Here is a 21,780-nt window from a genome sequence, read left to right as displayed (position 1 = left end):
GTTTTTGCATTTAAAGCAGGACTCTGTCACTGGTGGCAGAATATCTGGGAAGGAAGAATGAGAAATTAAAATGTTAATGAAAGCTGACTAATGCCAAAAAAGGCAGAGGACTCCCCTATCCATTCGATGTTGACCCCTCAAAAGAGATAAGCTCGGTGCAATTGTGTCCCATAAATCCAAATGTGTAAGCAGGTAATCAAAGACTAAAAGGAAACCCACAAAATGCAAATGTGGAAGTGAGCTGATGAATTAAGCTGCCTGCCCAAACTAATCTACATTCTTTTAGCAGTCACCACAATTGCTGCATTTTGATTAACGTATCCTGATTTGACATTTCATCATGATTCCTGCAGACCTCAACAACGATTCTGTCACCCCAACATACTAACAGAACTGGCTCCAGATCAATAGGGAGTCCATTTCAATTCCACTTTTCAAATTTGCTACAGCCTCAGGGACTGCTTTAGCCCACTGCAGAAACATGCTGGACTATCTCAGTCTAGATATGAGCAATTTTTTGTAAAGCTTAAAGAGATGAATGCTTCAAAAATGAACTGAAAAACTAAGGAAAAATGCAGATAGAATGTTACAACCATTCTCTGAACCAACTTAACTTTCCAAGTGTACTCAGTGTTTGTGTTTGGGTGCAAACCACTCAGATTGTGGCAAGTAAGTATTTCTGAGTAACTTGATGAATTCTCCCTGTGTTTTGGCAGTGGCTACTTAGACAAAAACAAACCCTTTCAAGATGGGTTAAAGTCCAGTAGCTGTGAGGCCCCTGAATAACTCTGATAGAGACAAGACCTTAGATGGACACCTTTTAACAAAGCCTGTATTTAAAAAAGGAAAGAAACATGTATTATGGGGTCCATATGTATGGTTCATGGGGACAATGTCAATGGGGACACTTCGGAGTTAAGGGATGGTGCTGAGCTAAATGCAGTCCTGCTGGTACAAAAGAGTTTTGAAAACTAGGGGTTTTCTGGACTGGTTACTTTTTTGTCATGTACAGTTGCATTCCTTTACCCTGGGAAAGTGCTATCACTTTTACAGAAGCTCCAGTGTTTTAGGTCAAACCTTATAAAACTTTAAGAGATTCTTTTCCCTTCCCAGACCCTCTTCATGTCTTGTATAAGACCACAATTATTAGACCAATGCTCTAACAGATTGCCACTCACATTCTGTGCTCCACTCATCAAAGCACTGAACTGGTGCATCTAGGCTATTCAGAAGACACCAGCCCACTTAATCAACCCTAGAACCTGTTCCACAACAACATATCACCTTCCCTTTTCTGGCAGCTCAAAGTGTTCTCTGGCAAACCTGACACTGATCTTGTGAGGCTCCCTTCATCCCTGCCCTTAAGGTAAGGGGAGATACTACCTTCTGTAATACACCAGAGCCCACCTGCAACAGCTGGAGCTGCATACCTAGACATCAACTGTCAATGATGCGTTCTGAACTGCATGTACACACCATTCAACCACTAATTGCAAAATCTTGTACTTAATTCACAAGCAAGAAATTCCTGTAATGTAGAAGTAATGGGTTAAACATAGAGCATTTTTAAGCGGCTCAGCTATACAATAGAGAATAATTAGGTATCCGTAATAAGGCAGTTTAATAGTATACTAAATGACATTCCCCCACATAGGGCGCAATTAGTTTCATGTACTTGACACATTCATGCGAGATGTCAGACTGGAAGATTATTATTGTTTTTTCATATCCAATTTTTAGTTAGGAGTAGTTTGTCTGTGCATCTCCCTGCTCATTTGAGGATTAACAGTCCATTATTTTTGGAATGAGTCTCCAGTATGACATTTCTCACATTGCTGTTGATTTTCTTTCCTGGCCCTTTTTCAGTACAGTGCCTGTGGTTTTTACCATTTGATTTATGAAATTTGACATACCGAAGCACTTGCTCAGATTGGTCTGTTTGTCGATGAAGACTTTAGCAGAGATAACGTTTCCAAAAGGCATGAACATCTGCAGAATGTCCTGGTCTCCAAACTCCTGGGGGAGGTGGTAAATAAAAAGGTTTGCCCCTTCTGGACCTTTAGGGAAAAACAAACAAACAAGAAAAAGAAAATGTGAAAACAGCCACTAGAAGTGTTATATTTAATCTGATTTTCCATAATACTTACTGAAGGTGATGGTCAGAAAGCATTTCACTTTCCAACTTTGAAGGAACAAAAGCAAATGGATCATCAAAGGAACAGAGCTGAAATGCAGCTCTTTAGAGCAACCTGTCTTGAAAAATGCTTACTTGATAGCTCCAGTACAGAAGAAGTTAAGTTGCAGCCTCTTTTTTCAATTTATATGAGTGTCTTTCAGTATAATTAGGGTTAGGAACACAGGTACACAATGTATTATTCTCTCACAGTACCCCAAGAAGTTCACAAGGAGTCCTCTGCTGCCTCAAACACCTGTATGAGTTTGTCAGTTTAATTCTAGATGTGGAAACTTATGGAAATGAAATGAGATGAGGAGATTTGAGTATCACAGATTAAAACTCAAAGGGCTAGAAACTGGCGGAGATGGGAATAAAAATGATAAGGCAAAGCAAACCTTGTGACTTGGAAATCAGTGATGTCAGAAAGATACTCAGAATTAAATTTGTACTGACTCATTGCAAAATAACTGCCTTTTCTTTTCTTTTTTAATACAACTTCTCCATAGGAAGCTGTCTCCTGGAATAAACTTTGTGAAGTAAGTCCTTTGAAAAAGTAGTTGGGTTGAAATTAAAATGGCTTTAGACAAAGCTGAGTTTGCAAAGAAAGATGGAAGCTCTAAGGTTCTTTGGATATTTCTTTCAACTAAAATTTGGGATATGCATTATTAGTGCTGTTTGTTTAAACACTCATCCTAGCACTAATAGGTTATCTTTTTCCCTAGTTCAATTTCTGTGTTGCAGTACCATACAGGAAAGGAGCAATGGATGCCTGGAAGAACAGGATGTAAGATGGAGCCAGACGTGGCCTTCCCATGCACACACCAGGAGCACACATGGTACACGAAGGAAACAAACATTTCTGGTATCTAGAGTGACCTGTTCAAGAATTCCCTTGCTTAAGGGAACCTAAGTGTATCCAAGATGTGATGTTCTTGGTTTTGTGGAGAGGAAGAAGAAAGCATGTATCAGATCTATGGACTAAGTTCCAGAACAGCCACGAAGCTGCACCTCTCCCATACAGAAGAACCAAGCTGGCTGCTCTCTCTCAGCCTGAAGGAAAAGCTTGCAATGTTTGCCCCAGAGAAGGCAATGGGAGGGGGGGATAAAGAGGCTTTTTAAAGAGAAAATCTTTTGGAGGTGTGAAAAAATAAGAGGAAAAAATAACTGCACTTATTTATTCTTTCCACAAATAAACCATCTTTCCCAGAAAATATTCTTAAAATACTAATAAAAACCTTTTTAGACAGTATTTTAGAATATATGCATGTGGCAGTTTGCTGTGCTTGAGCATTTAATATATATATAGCATTTTTCTCTAGTACTTGTTTATCATCAACCACTCCAGACTCTTCATCATTCCATCAGAAATCATGTTAAGAGACAAAACAGTTTTCAGTATTCAATGATGGAATTTACTCACTTTAACTTAACCCCTTGCTAACAGATACAAGATACATATATATATAAAAAACAGACACAAGACATATATAACAAAAAAGACTGCATTTTAAAAGGGACACTGCCAAATCATAGTAATAAAAAGTAAGCCTATGCTTGATATGAACATTTATAAACAGAAAAAAGTTGAGATAGGAAAACATCAAACTGGCCTCCACTATGTGTGTTATAATGACACCAAACAATTGAATTCCAGTGTCAGTCTCAACAAAGTGATTTGAAAGACAAATGCAGAGAACACAAAAATATTACGAAAAAAGGTTGATTTAAAAAAAGAAATAATTTTAAATAACACAGGCTGTTTGTAGTAAATGAAGTGAAGAATTCAGAGAAAATACACCTTTTAACTTCAGTGGCCCTAAACAATAGCCAGCTGTGGGAATGCCAAATTTGTCTTTCTAGGAAACACATCCCATAACAGGAAAAGATACTATTTTAAAAGAGAATGAAAAAAATCTCTTGAGGATATTATAGTAGGTTTCTTTCCAAAGCTTAGCCCTGGCAAGAACAGCAGTGACAACACAGATACAATATTAGAAAGCTGTCCTTCTAGAACTAGCTGGAAATAAGGATGAGAGAAAGCAATGAAAACAAACTAACCCCCCAAATGCCTGGGAAGTGTGCAGGGGACCAGAAGAGGGGAAAAGGGTAACCACATTTTCCTAAACATCTTGTAATTAGTATTCATTTATTCTTAGCAGTAATTTCCTGAGCTTTATTTGCTGCTTGGCTCGGGGAGAAGGGGCAATCATTCACTTCCCCACAAGACCTGCAATTAAGCAAAGAATCACTCAAAGTGAAAATGGATCTTGTCATTAACTCAAAACCTTAAACCTAATCAGATTAACTCCATTATCACAGAATATGGAAACCAGAAGAGAGAATGGCACCCATAAAGGGATGATTTTTGTTAGCAGTGCACTTTTATGCAGTAGTTGGTAAATGCTTTTATAGAAAGAACAGGCAGTGAAGTATAACTTGAAGGACAGACGGTTAAAATATTAATTCTGTTAGATGTTAAATAAGGTAACAAGCCTAAACAGCAGAAAACTGAAATAAACCCCAAAGATTAAGCTACTCGAGGTCATTTGTTAAACCTCCATGAAGAAACGAGCCTACGACACCGCTCCTGGCCATAAGTAGCTTGCTCTGCCATCAGTGGCCACTTACCTTCCTTCTGGCTGCCCGCAGCACTTTGCTGCTGCAACAAGCTCTGGCTGTACAAGGTGGGCAGTGCGGCGGCCGCGTACTGCTGGATTCCTGAGTAGGCTTGGGTGAGCGCGTCCATGGTGCCAGCCGTACCGTTCGTCAAGCCTGTTGCGCCGAGTCCTCCGTTCAGGGCCGCCATACCTGAGAGCATTTGAGCAACTTTACAAAAAACCCAACAATAGAGAAAAGAAATTGCACTTGTTCATTAGTGCTTTCCGAAAGTCGTTGGTTTTATATGACACTGACAACGACAGCAGTGCATGCAGCTCCGCACGTCACCAAATGGGACTGAAAACAAGGAAAAACACGACTCTGGCGCCAGGATCACTTTTAGCACAAGGGTTGCACAGTCAAATGGACTCACATGCAGCCTGCTACTGGCAAGTACTACAGCCGGGTGCTCCTGAAAGCCTCTCCCCTCCTCGACATCTCTGGAGGGTCTCTGGAGTTGGGAGACTGGGACCTCTTTGACCTGTATCCTTGCAAGCTGGCCAGTGGAAAAAAGCAGTCTGCAAGGAAACCCACTCTTTCCGACCAGGGTCCTTTGCAATGGGCCATGACCACACCATATAAGAAGCATTTTGCTTAAACAGAGTTAGCAGAGAAACACCACTTTGAAATATCCCTCTGTACAATTATGCGCTTCATCCTTTAGGTTTGTGGCAGGAAGATGGACTGCGATGCTCTGTGCTTCCACCTTCCTCCTCCAGTTACTTCAGTTACTCCAGAAGAGATGAACATCTAGCACATCTAGAGTGACTGAAGTGCTTCATCCAGATCAGGTATCTTTTGTGATGAAACAAGCATTTGGTTCTAGCAAGGCCTTCTCACTGGAAGCTTTCACCTTTTTTCTTTAAAGCAATTCTACATCATGATAAATAACAGATGAAGTTAATGGGGATAACTGCCAAAGATGGAATTAGATTGTTAGCTGTGAGGAAAATGGCATCCTTCATGAAAACAGTGTAGTCTGCAAAAGAAGTTTCACTACTCTGACTTGATGGTGGACAAACTTCTGGGCGACACCATCTCTCCATTTCTTCTATGCTTCATCATGGCTCCTAAACGAACCACACTGAATTTAACAGTGCTAGCACTTATTTTTTTCAGAAATTCTAGAAAAAGTGAAATTTCTGTTAGAGCTGCAGTCTCTTTGCATTTGAAGGGGTGGCAGAGTTCAGAGCCTGGCTCATCACTCACAATTCCAACTTGGGTCAACTGGAGCAGTAAGCACCGGTCAGGACTGAGAGGCCATGTTTTCTGCACAAATAGCTGTCCTTTGCTCCCCAGTTTTTAGGTGAACATCCCATAACCAAAAGGGCTTAATCAGGGCCGTTGAAGTACAGTAGATCAATCACGAGACAACTGGGGCACCCAGAACCACCAACAACCATTGACTGTGCTGTGTTTCAGTCAGCAAAATGATGGATGGATGTGACTAGTGGAGCCATATTAAGACCCAAGAGCTAGAAACATGAAGAGAGGGCTTAATTTCAAAGTAAACAAGGGGTGATACATAAATTGGAGAAAAGTGAGAAAATTAAGCAGAGGACACTTTATAGTGAATTAACAATGCAATCTATTAGACTGGCAAACAGTCTTCAAGGAAACCTTATCATACGAGTAATTTAGAGATAGAGTACTGCAGGGAATTATCCTGCATTGACAGAGGAGGATAAAGATGCTGACCTACTAGTTTTCTTCCATCTCTTATGTAGATTCAAAAAGTGTATTCCTATGAGTCTTCGATAATCAGGACAATTGCTCAAGTGGCACCTTTCTGGCTCTACCAGAGTCTGTGCCAATTAAGAGAACTGTACTGCATAAATTATACCTTTTGATAATACTATAATTTGTCTGACTAAACACTTGACAGAGATGTGATATTCTTAGCCTTTCCTTAATAAAATGTCTCGCACTTTGAAGACTTCTCTTTCCCCTCCACTCCACTTCAGAGTATCGCTGTATCCTGATAGGAGGTACTGGCTGCCACTGCTTTGAATAAAAACCTGTCAGAGCATGAGAGAGCCACGTATTTGGAGTATAATGGTTCCAGTTATAAAACAGAAACTTGCAAACCAAGATAGCTTGTGAAGTATCTTATATTTAAAAGACAGGACATTTGGAAAATGAAGATTAATAATAACAACAACAACAATAATAACAATATTACTACTGCTACTAAATAAAAAATGATGATTTTTTATCCCGAGCCTGACCTTAACCTGCTCTGGTGTTTTTGTACTTAGGTTTGTGTCATTGCTCGCATGGGTGTACACACAAAGCTGGTTAAAGCCTCCTGATAAAGCTGCTTGTATCTGTCCTTTTATTATAGTGTTGAAATAACTTGATAATAGAGGAAGCATTAGGATAACATGTTATCTTTTGTGAGTCATCAGCCTATTATATAAACATGCTTTATGTTGCAGTGGGCAGCATCCTCCCCCTTCTTTCACCTAGAATCAATAGCCCCTTCCCACCAAATGAATTCAGATTAGCAAAGAGCCAGACAGCCCCAGCTCACTGCTTCTCAGAAGGGCTCAGCTATTGCTGCTGCAGTGCCCGTGTCTATGTACACTTGCCTCCTGAGCAAAACAGATCTGCAGAAAGCTCTCCACGTGTTTTCTATTCTCCCTTTTTTCATTTTCATGAAATCTGCAAGGTGCAGTTGCAAATCTCTGCCATCTCTTTATTATCTCTACCAATGTACCTCAGTTCTGTGAAATAACCTTTTGGTGTCTCTCACCTACAGCCTTCTACTTTTTTGAGTTCCTGTACATAATACAGAAGTGACATTACCTGGCAAGTCCAAAGGGCTCTCAAAGTGCTTTCCAAGCACCTTCAAAACTGTCACAAATAGCTTTATCTCCATTTTACAGATGTAAATATAGGGGCAGAAAGGCTAAGTGGCTGCCCTGGGTTCATAGACAAATATTGTGCCATAGCTGTTCCGTATCCTGAATCCATGGTCTTCTTTCTTAACTACAATGAATCTCTTCCTCCCTCTTTATTTATTTTTCTTTATTATTTATCATTCTTTTTGTTAGTTCAATTATTTAAATTTACATGTCCAAAGGGGACATTCTAATGTTTTGTCATTTAAGGTTTTAGATGCTTCCAAGCACAACTTAAGACAGACTGGGTGAATCCCCATATGTATGTGCAACTGTCGCCAAACCCCTGCAGACAGAATAACTTAACATACTCCACTTCTTTAAGGCCTCCAGACATGTTTCTCCAATGCTTTTCTCCACAATGAGCACTATCTATCTCCCCAGCCCAGCTTCTTTTTCATGGACCAAGACAGGATCCAGAAAACAGATAAAAAGTTTCTTAGTGAGCTCAGGCTGGAAGATGTTCTTTTTGTGATTCTCACATGCAGAGCAGGACATAGCTTCAACAGATGCTCATTCAACATCTAACATGCCCGTGTAAATCAAAGCTCAAGCCCAGTGCTACTTTGTGATTAATTTTAGGGCTAAGCTCCACTTGTCTTGCGCTTTGGATCTCTCTTGTTAATTCCCAAATTAGAAGCATGTCACTCAAATTCAACTTCTGCACACAGTTAATTCAGGAACCTCCATAACCAATGAATGTTTTTACTGGAGAGCTTATGACCACAGCATAGTGTGAAATATCAGACTTATTAAACGTGGAGTTTCCTGAGGGCAAACTCCTAGGCAGGTTGGAGTGTGGACGACTGGATCAGACACTGTGACTAGGAAAAGCACTGGATCATCATTAAAATAGACAGGGCAGGTTGTTGTAATTTGAACAATGCTTTGCTACCACTAGCATCACAAGTACCTGAAACTGATAATCAGTGTCACCCTTTTGAGAGAAACAGTGCCACAACACTGTATTGTGTTGTGGGGAAGCAGTTTCCCTCTTTAGATCTCTGTTATATATGTATATACATAAGACAGACACATCCACATACATTTCGTAAGTGCTATACACATACAGATATTCCAAGCACATACACTCTGTTTGTCCATAAAAACATCCATGAATAAGATTTGAGACTGAAGCCACTCTTGGTACATGTCCATGGAAGTAATGGTGGCTTAAAACAAGCTGAAATTTGGTACTAGGTTCTGAATACATCAGTAATACTTCAAACGACAAACGTAGATAAGTTTGCACACACACCACCTCAAAATACTTGCTGAGAAAACATAAACTCTTTGCTTTTAGCCTACCAAGAACTATTAAAAGCAGTGCAACAGAAGAGTTCCCACACAAAGTCAAGAGCTCATAGGTGATACACTCTTGATCCACCCTGATGAAGGGGACAGCTCCAGTGTGTCTGGGTTCTTAGCACTTGTGGGAGGGAAGCAGTGAGATACCATATTCTGCTTTTAGTATTGTGACTTTTTACAAACCAGGTAAAGCACAATGACTGATCATCAGGAAAGGACATATAATGACTTCTTACTTAGGGTAGCTCTCTTACTATGAGAGCTTAAGAGAGATTTTCATGCATGCCATTTTCAGTGGCTTGCTTTAATACTAATGTAGTAGTAAGAAAGGAAACTATGATCTTCCATTTTGGGACCTAATACTTACTTTTCTTACATTTTCTTGAGTCATATTTACTATGAGGTTGTTTGTGTGAAATACGCATGTCCTTGCCAGAAGCAAGACCTGTTTTACACAAGACCCCATGCACCACTCAACACTGCTACATGGACATCCATAAGCCCCCTTCCTTCCCAGCTCCCAACAATGACAACCAGAGATCACAGAACAAAAAGATTGTGTGAGCAGCCACGTAACAGTGACAAAAAGGACATCATGCAGAGCAGCAGAGTGAGCAAGAGATACTGAGGAGGACATCCATTCCTGGGGGTACATTATGATGGCTCATGGACTAGATAGATTCCTTGCATTGCAAAAGGAAATGCAAGGAGTAACAGCAGCTGAAAAAAACGGGAGGGGGGAAATGCAGCTGGACAAATCTCTTCCATTGCAGGCAAAGGTGAAGTCATCATAGCAGAAACAATAAATACAAAAAAGAATCCTTCTTCTTCAGGAAAATCTTGACCATGGCTATGAACAAGGGAAAGTGTTCTAACAACTACCAGCATCTACTTAGTTGGAGATGCCAGGGTTTGTTTAGGATGTCATAGGATTGATGTGCATGCTCTGGTACTGCAGGTGACTGACTGCATCATTCTCTTATACTTGCCAATTAAAAGTCAAAGACTTGCCTTCATTTTTAAAGTATGTTGCTCTCAAGTCAACTTTATAGCTCCTACAGACATTTGAAAAGAACTGCCTCCACGGCAAACATCTTTCTGATCCCTATGTTTGTGAGTGAGGTTTTGTACATTGGGTGATATACCTGTTGTCAGACTCCCTAAATGACAAAGGAGCCTCTGCTATAGCCTAGATAACCCAAATCCCTGGTGACATTTCTTTTACCTTCCATACGCCCTGCAAGAAAAGGAGTCTTTGTGCAGGGACCCAAGGGACTTCACTTTGCAGAGCAAACTATGTGAAACTAAAAGACTCCAGAACTGCATGTGTACCACGAATGGAACTAAATCAACTTGACCCCCTTATTTTGTATATAGATCAAAAAGAATCACTTTACAATTGATAGTTTTTGTGGAATGATTATTGGGAAAGGCTGTCCACCACAGCAGTAAATACTCACTGTTTACGGTACCTGCTAGTGCATTAATATTATTCAGTCCAACAGTGGCTCCAGCCAATCCTTGGAGAGTACCCAGAGAAGTCAAAGAATTCATAGCCGCACCAGCTGTGGAATTAGCAGTTGATGCAGCCACTGAAAGGAAAATAAAAAATGAACAAAGGCAAAATGAAGGCCATATTTTGCTTATTTTAGTCCATCACAAAACAACTTACAATAATGCTGAGTACAACAGGGTTATTTGCAAGAAAAAGAAAATGAGACCAATAGACCAACCTTGTCCACAATAATTAACAGTATGATTGTTCATGGAAAGTGTTGATGAGCTGACTAGGCTATTGAGATTCTGTCACATTTGAAAATTGTTGAAAAAAAATAGTAATTCCATAATATAGAATATGCATATATATAAAATATATCCTATATATTCTATATTCTAAAACAGAATTAGTAATTTTGTCTTAAAACAGCTTTCTGGTTTGGGCACCAAGTGTTATAAGAGAAATGTTAATTATTCTAAGCAAGACACTATGTTATGGATCTGCTCTAGGATTCTGTGTGAACATCATTTAAACCCTTGAAGTTTACATAAAGAATGACCAACCAAATGCAAAATGTATCTGCTATCCGTTTTAGTGCAGGCTTTTAGCCTGGTCTTTGTATGCAACTAGTCATGTATATGCACCCTATAAATGATAGATACTATATGCAGCCCCAGAAGCTCTGCAGAGGCTCAGGTGGAGCAAAGGTCCTTGCTGCTACAATGCCAAGGGAATGATAAAGGTGGATGAGATGAATCTGTCTAAACTACATGCTTAAGAAAAGAAAAAGACTTACTCTCTTGTCATAGGAAAGTAATAAAACACCTTAGAAAGAGCTATAATTTAGGATAGCTTGGATAAACTAGAAATGTGCATCTCTCATAGAAGGGCCTTGAATAACCAGTGTAGATTAAACACTTAACTTACAGGTAGGTAAAGTTATAGCAGATGAATCACACTCATAAAAGCTGCAGAAGCAATTAGGTTTTTAGCTTATCTCCTGAGACCTACTTTAATGTATCAATCATAAAGACTTTCTTTTCCATTATAAAGTTCCATTATCTTCTGAAAAGTGAACATTTAAAGTCAGAGTTTTGTTGATGATTTACTGGAGGCACATCATGTCTACACAGGCCTTTTTTGCTCCTGTTCATCACCTATCTGTGAAATGGTTAAGACCACTTTTATCTTGATGCTCTTTTGAGCTGCTGAACACATCAGATTAGTCAGTGAACCCTCAAGAAAGTGAAGCTTCTACAGTTGTTGGTATCCAGTTAGGAAAGCAGGAGGCAACTCTATGGGTGCACCTTCAAGATTTAACCTACAAACAACCTACCTTTACAACCTGAAGACTCACAAAAAACAAGCCTTAGCCTTCATGAGTCCTCAAAGTACAAGACTCGGTACAGATGAGGTTTCCAGACTCTGAGGCACTTCTTGTCCCCATTTCCCTAGCATCTGCAATGTTAGCTTGAGTAATTGCATATGGTGCAGGTAGAGGCAGCTTTGATTATTCAATCTCTCTCCACAAAGCAATAAGAAGCCAATAATGGCTTGATTTTTTAAAAAAGTATAAAAAAAATCAAGTAAAACCCCACTTTTGTCAGATAATGTGAGCACCAACAGAGAAGAGAGAAAAAAACAAGCATGCATGAAAGCCAGTGAATTCCCTGTGACCAAAACTGCTCTTTCTGCTCATGTTCATTAGCAGATCATTTAAATGAAGTCCATAAACCCCAAATCTGAAGGATCTGATTGTTTTTGACTGGGCTGAATTCCATCCATTTTCTGTTTCAAAGGATTACTACCCTTTCCTCCAGAGGAAACACATATATTTAAGAAATGAGAGAAACAGAAGCTAGGAAGCTGCCTAAAAATTACATTACAACTGGGGGCAAATAACTCTCGTGAATGAGAGCCAAACACGACTATCATCACATCCATTGGAAAAGGCAGAAAAACCTGATTAAATCCTTTCCTTTTAAACAACCCAGAGTGTGTTGTGATGGCTCTTATCCTGGTGTCACTGCTTGAACACATGCTCCAGGGATGGCCGGTATCTCAGGCCAACATCTCTTTTCTTTTATTCATATCAAGTTTCTCTGTTCCATCAGACAAATACAGAGCAGGTGCCTCAGTGATTTTCCCATTTGAAGTTACAACGCAGATTATCTAGTTTGCCTAAATAATGCCTTGGCATATAATCAATATGAAATACTAGTTGGAGCACTGAAGCGCCTCAGAAATCAGCTTTTTGTTGTTGTGGCTATTCCTTCTGCTTAGCAGTGATCTGTCTCTCAGATCCATTGGGACAATAGTTTTTCCTCTTTGGCTTATTATTTCTTTGAGGAGAAAGAAACTGAACAAATTGTGTGGTTCCCATTATCTTATTGAACATGGGGTGAACAGAAATGGAGCTCCTTTTGTTAGGGCACTTGTAAAGGACAGATTCAGCACCTTGCTCTTTCCTGAGAGATTCCACACTAGTTATCTCCTTCTCTTTGACTGAGACCTGCATCCATGAAATAAAGATGAAGACAGTGATGAGCTAAAATACTATCATAAAGGGGCCATAAAAGGTCCAAGATATTAACAGAGGTGAAAATTTCTCAAATTAAGAGGTGAAGCAATGGTATTCCTTGTCCCCAAAATACTTACAGGGACATGGAACAGAAGTGAACAGGTTCTACAAGATACCTGTGGACTCTTAGCCCTGACAAAAGCTTTTACCTCATATAACCCCAGAACAAGCTAAAATCCATCTAAAGACAAGGACTATGCTTCTCCTGTTCTTTACCTCTTTCTAGTTCCTTTCAGCTAAAAAAAATGTAACATATATTGAACCAAAGGGAACAAAAAAGAAATCACATCCCTTTGGGTAACAGTAGAAGACTGCACTACTTTTGGGGAACCTGTATAACTCTCTTGTGTCAGCAAAGCTCTTGGGCTCCACAGCTGCTCAGGGTAATGGTAAAGGAAGTATAATTCACTGTCAGAATAGTGTTATTCTATATTAATGTGTTTTCGTTGTCCAGATGACAAAAACAGATTGGATACCTACAGAATTTATAAATTGTTTTTTACCAGGTTCTCTTATACCAAATAAATTAAAAGAAAACATGTCACAGCTCCCTCCATCCTCTACACCAGAACATTGCTGCTCTGAATCATATCACTTCATAGTACTGCTTAATAAACAGTAAGCATCTCTCTCCAGGTACTTAGACAGCTTGATGTATGGAGCTGTAATGCCACTAGGAATTGCCCTCTTTGTGCTACTGGTGCACCAGTATTTGGTGCAACAGTGAGGAAAATGAAAGCACACATAAACAGTGCAAAGGACTTGGGCTTCTGCTGCCACTCTGTATGGCACACCCTGTATCCACAACATTTGGTGTATTATTTTTCCCTTTATACTGGGTATTTTATCCTTGCCTCCTTAAAACCTACATATGTCAAGGGACTCAATACATTTCTGGGCAGTACAAAGTGAGTTAGTTAATACTGAAGCTAGGGGGAGAGATTCAGCAGACTGGAGCTCCAGCCTGATGAATGCTGACTGAATATACAATAGTTGGTGAAGAACAGAGATGATTCTTAGCAGCTGTACCGATCGTTCCCTCACAACTTTAAGCTCTGGATAAACATCAGAACATGATAGATAAGATTTTACCTACTCAAAGGTACCTTTCCCTCTCTAACATCAGTCATGGAATAAGCCAACAACCTTCTCAAAGAGGCTGTTGCCCAATCAGAGACTAATGGCAGGAGTTCTAGGGTTGAATCTTTTGGCTGTTGTTGCAAGAGTTCAGACAAGATATTCATCAAATTCCCCACTGACCTTAAGAATCTATTAATGCAGGAAATAGTATCACAGCATTGGATAAAGAGGTCAGTTTAACGTGTGAGAATAAAGAGTTGTCCAGTAAGCTGTAGAAAAATCTGCTCTTTCCTGCAGGTACACAGCATGCTGGCCACCTGTTGCCTTCTCTATCCAGGCCACACACAAAACACTTTAGCATCTCCAACCATGAAAGGTGAGAAGGTTCAAAATATTTATTTCACTATTAGAGACCTTGTGGTTTCTTCTTCATTGACTACTCTATTCCCACATTTCCGTGTCAGTCTCATAACTTCATCTCTCTTCCAAACTCAATCCCACTTTAATAAACATCCAGAAAACTTCAAGTAACACAAATAATACCATCAAGAGGCTGTGAAATGGAGAAAGGCATTGCTGCAGCCCTTCCCCAACACCCCTCTGATTCATTCACAACCCCAGCCATTTGATCTCACTCTGCTTCCTCCATTTAATTGATGGAACTTTTGCTATCAGCTTCATTATGAATAAAGAGACTTGGCCTTTGGTTAACATATTCTTTAACAGAAGTCTCTGCGATACAGAGAACACATTTTCATTTGGAGTGGTTGCTCTACACAGTATAGATATTTGTGTTTAACCAGTAATGTTGCATTCATAGAGACATTTAAGGCTGAAAGAAGCTGTCATTTTCAACTATTCTCCTCAACACATTTATTTCTACCTGTAAAAGGTTATAACACCCTTTAGGTCAGAGATATTTTAATAGAAGTCTAAACTAGCAATGAGGCATTTCCCTTTAATTTAAGTAACATTTCAACACAATTCCTAAAAACTCTGCCAACCTAGAAAAACAAGTGGTATTATCATAGAAAATTTTGGACATTCTTTTGGCTAGCTTATGTCCATAGAGTCATGATGATTTACAACATCTGGATTTACATCAGCTGGAAAACTGGATTCAGGATAACAGCATTTAGGCAAGGCAATGACACGTAAATACTTCTTTGGCTTTGCTGCGCACACTGTGGATGGGATTAATTTCCCCACCTTGGCAGCCTCATTGTTAGTTTAAGCTAGTCTAGTCAAAACTATTCTTTTGGACAGTCTCTGAGGCTGGGACCTCCAATTCGACACCCCACCTTTAGATTTCTAAGGATGGGCTGAATTGTCCTTTGGAGATGACCCTTCCTACTGGTTGAGATGGTGAACTCAAAGTAGACATACATCATTCAGACAGGCAATGTGTTTTGGGATGGATCCTGCCCCTTCTTGTTGGCCACATGTATTGACAAGCTGGTGATCTGAAGGTGATGGATCTGCGTCCATCCTGCATGCAGAATCAATGCCAAACCACGAAAACTCAGGAGTCTGAATGTAATCACCTCAATCAAATCTCAGGCTCAGAGAATTGAGTGATTTTGGGCAATTCTGATCTAATCTGCAGAGGATGTGCACTGTTCTGTTAAGCAAACCCTGTCAGAGAAAGGAGCCAGGCAGCAGGGACTTGGGCACTGTGACAGTATTGGTCATACAAAATAGGATGGCCTTGATAAAAGCAACAGGATGAGTTGTACTACTATTTGCTATTGATGCCTTTCCCAGTTCTGCCTCAAACTTCTTGTGCTGCCCTGGATAAAGTTCTATGTTTTCTTTGTGGCAAGACAGGGTTAATTCTGCTTCTTCCCAGTCACTGGCTTGTCTCTTAGAAAGCCACATCTTGGAGATATAGGCACATTCTTGTAATGCCTATTTACCTCCTACACCTAAGACCAAGTAGTGCTCTTGACAGGATTTCTCGGTGTTCTGAAGTAAAAAAACCCACAGGCCTATGTTTGTACTATAGCCTTGGGCAAATCCCACTCCTCTCATGTCCCAGGGCCAATGTATGAAATAAACCCTCTTCCCCAACAGGTCAACTGGAGGGTCTAGGGAGGCTGCCTGAGAACTTGGTGATGAAACGAAGTACTGAATAAACACTCCATCTCACATGCTTTGAAGAAAAGAACCTGCCTGAATCACAGACACTGCTGTGATTTAGCAGAGGGGTGAATTATAGTGTGTAGCTGACCCCATTCTTAATTTCATTAGTAAATGCCTATAAATAGGCATGCTATATATATTTATATATATATATATATAGGCATATATAGGCTATATGCCTATAAATAGGCATGCTATACAAATAAAAGAACTCTAATGACTTCTCAGCAAAGACATACACCACAAAAAAAAAGAGTCTCTGTGGAATCTCCATAATATAGATGTTAACTTGGCACTATTCTATGGGTGCTGATTTGCAGTAGGCTGTGTGTGCACTCTCCCTATTCCTCTTCACCTCATCCTCTTCCCATCCTCCTCTTCCAACACTGTCAGACTGTCTGGAAATGACACACAGTCACACTGCAGGCCTGGGACTAAGGTATTAGGAATATCAAAGATGAATTTCAGAGATAGCAAGTGAAGTTTCCTTTTGTAAACACTAATTTGGCTTTAGGGCAAGACTAAAGGAAAGAATGGGCAAAGAAAATCAAGGGCAGCTTTAGCTCTTTTCCTGCATAGCGGGTTGCTGTAAACCTTCACTCACCTCATCCATGTGAAAGCAGCTCATCTTTCTGGAGCAGAACAAGCTTTCTGGTGCTGCAGAGCTTCGGGTCAGCTCCAAGACTGGCTTACCTACACTGGGGCTTTTCATACAGAGATTCACAACAGTAACTGTGCCAGCCCTGCTGACAGGTTTCTTTTAGGCAGCTCTTGGTTACGCTCTGCAATTGCCTGTCACTACCTAATGCACGGCACAACAGGAAGCTCAACATTTACTTTGATATCAGCTACCTGCTTATCTCCGCTCGGCTGTGAACCACAACTTTGTTCTTGTTGTTTTACTTAATGGAGAGTTTAAATAACCCTGGTTAAGACGATATAGTAGTGCACCAGGGATCAATGTTACCTGCAAATTTAAGGTTGAATGTCACTATGACTTCAAGCATGAGGAGCCGCAGAGAAAACATGTTCTCTTTTGGGAGAGACTCCTGTCAAACCTGTATTGTCGGTTGTCTGAGTCTAGAATCCTCTTTCTTGTACCGAATTTAGGTGTATTTCTGTTTTTCTGCTGCTGTCCTGAGCTCACTGACTCCAAGGGCTAGATGAAATAGATCTGACTGAAACTGCTCCTGACTAAATGACTGCCAGAGGGATGCAGATGGGTAGACTTGGCCAACAGGAACCTCATGAAATATAACAAGGAAAGATGTGAAGTCCTGTATTTGGGAAGGAATAATCCCTTTCAGTAACATGGAGTGGGGATGAGGGGCTGGGAAAAGGACCTGGAAGGATCCTGGTGGGAGGTGACCATGAGGAGCAACATGCCCTCGCAGTAAAGAAAGCCAACAACATCCTGGGCTATTGGAACAGGAGAAGAGCCAGGAGACCCAGGTGATGTTTTCTCTTCATTTGGCACTTGTTAGGTCACATCTAAATATTACATCCAGATTTGGACTCCTCATTGCATGGAAAACATTGATCAGCTGGATGGACTTCAGTGGAGGGCCAGCAAGATGATCAGTGCCTCAATCTTCTAGATTTAGCAATGTTCAAGAGAAAATAAAAACATAGTAGAAGAACAGAAAGAAAGGATATAAGGAAATTATGCAATGATAGTAAATTAAGTAAGAAAAGAAAAGAAAAAAGGTATTTTAATATTCCTAACATCTCCTTAGTCAATGACATAGAAAAAAATATAAAGAGTTGGGGAGAAAAGGGAAAGAAATATTAAACTCAAATTAGAAATCTCTAATTCTAGCAAGCTGAATATAAAATCTTTGTTTACTACCAAAAATCTCTTGGGTAAACAGAATATTTGTTTGTCCCTTTCTTAGTATGGGAAGCTAAGAGACAACACCGGATTTAAGGATAAACAGATTAAGGCTGTGTTGCCTGTTTTCTTTCTAATCTTTAGTTGGAAACCCAGTGATTCTGGAACAGTGTCTTGCAAACGGTATCCAAACAAGACAAACACTTGCTGGCATGAGTGAAAGACTAAGGATATTGGAATATATCTTGAAGTATTGGAATATATAATGGAGCATATTAGATAAAGTTTAGTTGTGTTGGACAAAGTCTATGCAAAGCTTCCAACTTTAGTCTGACTTACATCTTCTTTACATCTTAAACAGAGAAGAATGGCACCCAACTGTAGGATGTCCTTATGTAGTGAGGTATCTAGACCACCAGTTTGGTATAATACAAGATTCTGGACAGATCTGTTTAAAGTCAATTGATAAAGGTGCACTTACATAGTTAATATAGCACTAAAGATGACTGTTTTAAAGAGATGGAGGCCCCAAACCTTCCTCCTAAACATGTGAATGAAATGTCTCTTATGGAAATAAGGAACGACTCAAGCAATGATGCATCTTATGAAATGAGGATTATGAACATGGGCGCGGGGGAGAAGTGGGTAAGTCAATCACACCAGGCATGTGACAGCACTCCCAGGAATTTGCAGTTGCATTTCTGTCTGAAGTGAGCACACTCTACGGGCTCTGACTGCATAAGGAACATTTTAAAGGGGAAGAATAATTAAGTGATGACAGAGGCATCATCATTATTAGATAATCACAACCCAGGGGCATTAACAAACGTTGAGTGTCTCTAATCCCATGGGGTCTAATTATTCTGTGATAATAACCACACCTCCAAGTTTTAATTTATTCTTGAGGAGAACCTGGGGGGGGAGGTGGGGGAAAGAGGGGCATTTTAATACTTTTGCTAAAGGAAGATGCAGTTGGCCTTTAAAAAGGGCTCATCAGTATTCTAATCTAACCAGCATGTGTGACTGGCATTAAACTCTCTGCCCTTTACGGTGATCTCCAGCCAATCTGAGTATTCACCCTTGCACAAACTGCTGGTGTCCCAGTAGCTAACATAGCACGAGCATGCACTGGTTTTCTCAGGGCAATTTTTGGGAAAGGACATGTAGATTTTCCTGCTCTGGGGTGGTTAATTCTCCATAGGCTCCTGTGCCAAAGATACTGCCATTGGTGTGGAGAAAGAAGTGAAACTTGCTCATTTTTTGGTATCTTGGAAGTGCTGTCTGACATGTCAAAAAGGAAGACTCTGGTAAGTTTAAGTGTTCTACTTGTGCTTCGATAGAATAAAATAAAAGTGACAGACACACTCCAGGGAAAGAGTGCCAGAAAAGCGAAAGAGCAAGAAAGAGTCGGGGGAAACAAGAATGACAATATAGAAAGACATATACTGATTATCACAGCCTTTCTCAAATGCGTCAGTGTCCCTCTGTTTCTTCACTACTCACAGGTGAACAATTCCTGTGAAAGATTGTATCTTCTCAGGGTATAGGAAAAGAGAAACACAAATTCAGAAGTTGAAGTCTTCAAGAACTGGAGACTAACTTTAGACTCATAAACCCCTACTCTTCAGTAGTGATGGTCTTTGAGAGCTAAGGAAGTTCCATGACCTTGGGACAAGTGAAAATCAGGGTCATATATCTTAATCACTTATTTATAGTAGAGCCTAACTTGACATTTCTAATGGTCTTGAAATTACAGTCTCTACACCAACCACCTTCCACAGCAGCAAAGAAGGAGGGAAAGCAGAGCACACAAAGGTTCTACAGGTATCACAGACAAACTTATCAATCAGGTGGTTATTTTTGTAGTTTTCTAAACTTACCTATCTAACAGAAGATATTTTAGGAAACAACAGTTTATTGACTGGGCATATCTTTGTGAATCTACACTATTGTGTGCAATGGCACCTTTTCCTGTGAGATTATGAAGATGGAAAGGGTAAAAAGCAAGTTAATATTCTGGGCCAACTCCACAGTGATGTTTTTGATTTGTTGAAATGTACTGCTCAGCGAAAACCATCCACCTCTAGTGTAAACTAAAAATCATATATCCTATTTCAGCACTGTGCCTGCAACATATCATGCATTCTTTCCAGCAGACCACAATGATAAATCGCTTTTGGTTTTGGGTAGGAAGTACTTTAAAAAGAGACTAGGGAAGAAAATAATAAGGCACAGTGGATTGGCTTGGGTTAAACTTCATAGCTGGCCATTAGATATTTCCAGCTGTAACTCAAACTGAAACCAAACCAAACTGAAACCCCACAATATGAAGAAAACAAAGAATAATTACTGAGCATTTATGACTGTTTTACTCAGTGGGCCAAAGGCTGTGGCCTCTGTTCATCAAAGCACCACTGAGTTCACATCAAAACCAGACCATTAGCATATCTACAGGGAACTTCCAGCTGTGCTTTCATGTTTATTACTGCTACCTCACACAATCTGGAGTGAGCTGTTGTTTAGGGACTCATACTCCAATGCTGAAATGACCTCCATGTGGAGCCACTTCAGCATACAATCACTTCTAAATCACTTCCCAAAGAATTTCTGATCTAGAATCAGTAAGGCCAGGATCTTCTGCCTGGGTAAAGGCTCCTTCACACTGCCCTCTATGTGCTTGCAACATCTTTGACGTACTTTCATCACTAAGCAATTACAAACAACAAACATCTCTCCATAAAAAAGGAGTGTTATTGAAGTCCAAGACCATAGTTCAAGGTAAGCAATGTTTTTGTTGCAGGAATTCTAATCATATGCAATATGGCAATTCAAATTCTAGTACACAGGAGAGCATGGCCTGATTCATCTTCATCCATCTTAAGATCAGGTAAACAGTCCTTGGGAGGTGTTTGTCTTTCCATTGCAGCGAGATGCGCCTAAAAGATTTGTTTACCTCAGACACTTAGGAATCCTGCCCATGGTATTTTAGAATAGAGATGAGATAAACTATATATTGAAAATTTGAGTCTATAGGTAAAGGAATTATGAGTCCAGAAACTGCATGAATAATAACTTCCGTGGAAGAAGGGATTTTTAGGGGGGTGTGGAAGCACAACCTGATTGCAATAGCACACCAGAAGATAGAGTCATTCAGCTCCGTAAGGCACAGAACTCAAGGATTATCTTGTCTCATGTAAAATTACTCAGCCAGATCCTTTGCAGACCAGTTGTAAAGTCATACGTAGTTCAATGTGGCACTGGTTCTTTTCATTCATATTGCACACTTTTGTTCCACAAACAACAAAGGCAGTCAAGGGTTTACTTTATTTGGTTTTAAACCCATACAGGTGTTGGAGATATTTTTGCTTGGCCAATGCATAAAATAATTCAGCTGCCCCATATTCAAACAATTAGCTCTTCTCAGAAGCAATGACTGAAACAATTAGGTTGAAGACATTCATAAACTCTAATTACCATTATGTTCCACAATTTATCCTCCTTTAAGGAAACCAGCCATGGGTATCCACGGATACACGCACAATTCAGTAGGGTTGAAGGAGCAGTGCTGGCAGTAGTAAACCTTAAATAGTTGAAAGCTCATTC

At 39.9% G+C, this 21,780-nt stretch overlaps 1 protein-coding gene across 1 annotated transcript in view; it reads right to left on the bottom strand.

Annotated features, from left to right (window-relative positions):
* The window catches only part of CELF2 (CUGBP Elav-like family member 2), a 378,952-nt gene that overhangs the window by 9,457 nt on the left and 347,715 nt on the right, over positions 1-21,780 (bottom strand). The window contains exons 11-13 of the mRNA XM_013128049.3: positions 10,518-10,637; positions 4,805-4,984; positions 1,914-2,057 (exon numbers count right to left, since the gene is read on the bottom strand). Of these exons, the coding sequence (XP_012983503.1) occupies positions 1,914-2,057; positions 4,805-4,984; positions 10,518-10,637 (444 nt within the window). The remainder of the gene's footprint in view (positions 1-1,913; positions 2,058-4,804; positions 4,985-10,517; positions 10,638-21,780) is intronic.

The sequence above is a fragment of the Melopsittacus undulatus genome, chromosome 5 (assembly GCF_012275295.1).
Source record: "Melopsittacus undulatus isolate bMelUnd1 chromosome 5, bMelUnd1.mat.Z, whole genome shotgun sequence".
NCBI lineage: Eukaryota > Metazoa > Chordata > Aves > Psittaciformes > Psittaculidae > Melopsittacus > Melopsittacus undulatus.
This window is presented reverse-complemented; position numbering and strand designations above follow the sequence as displayed.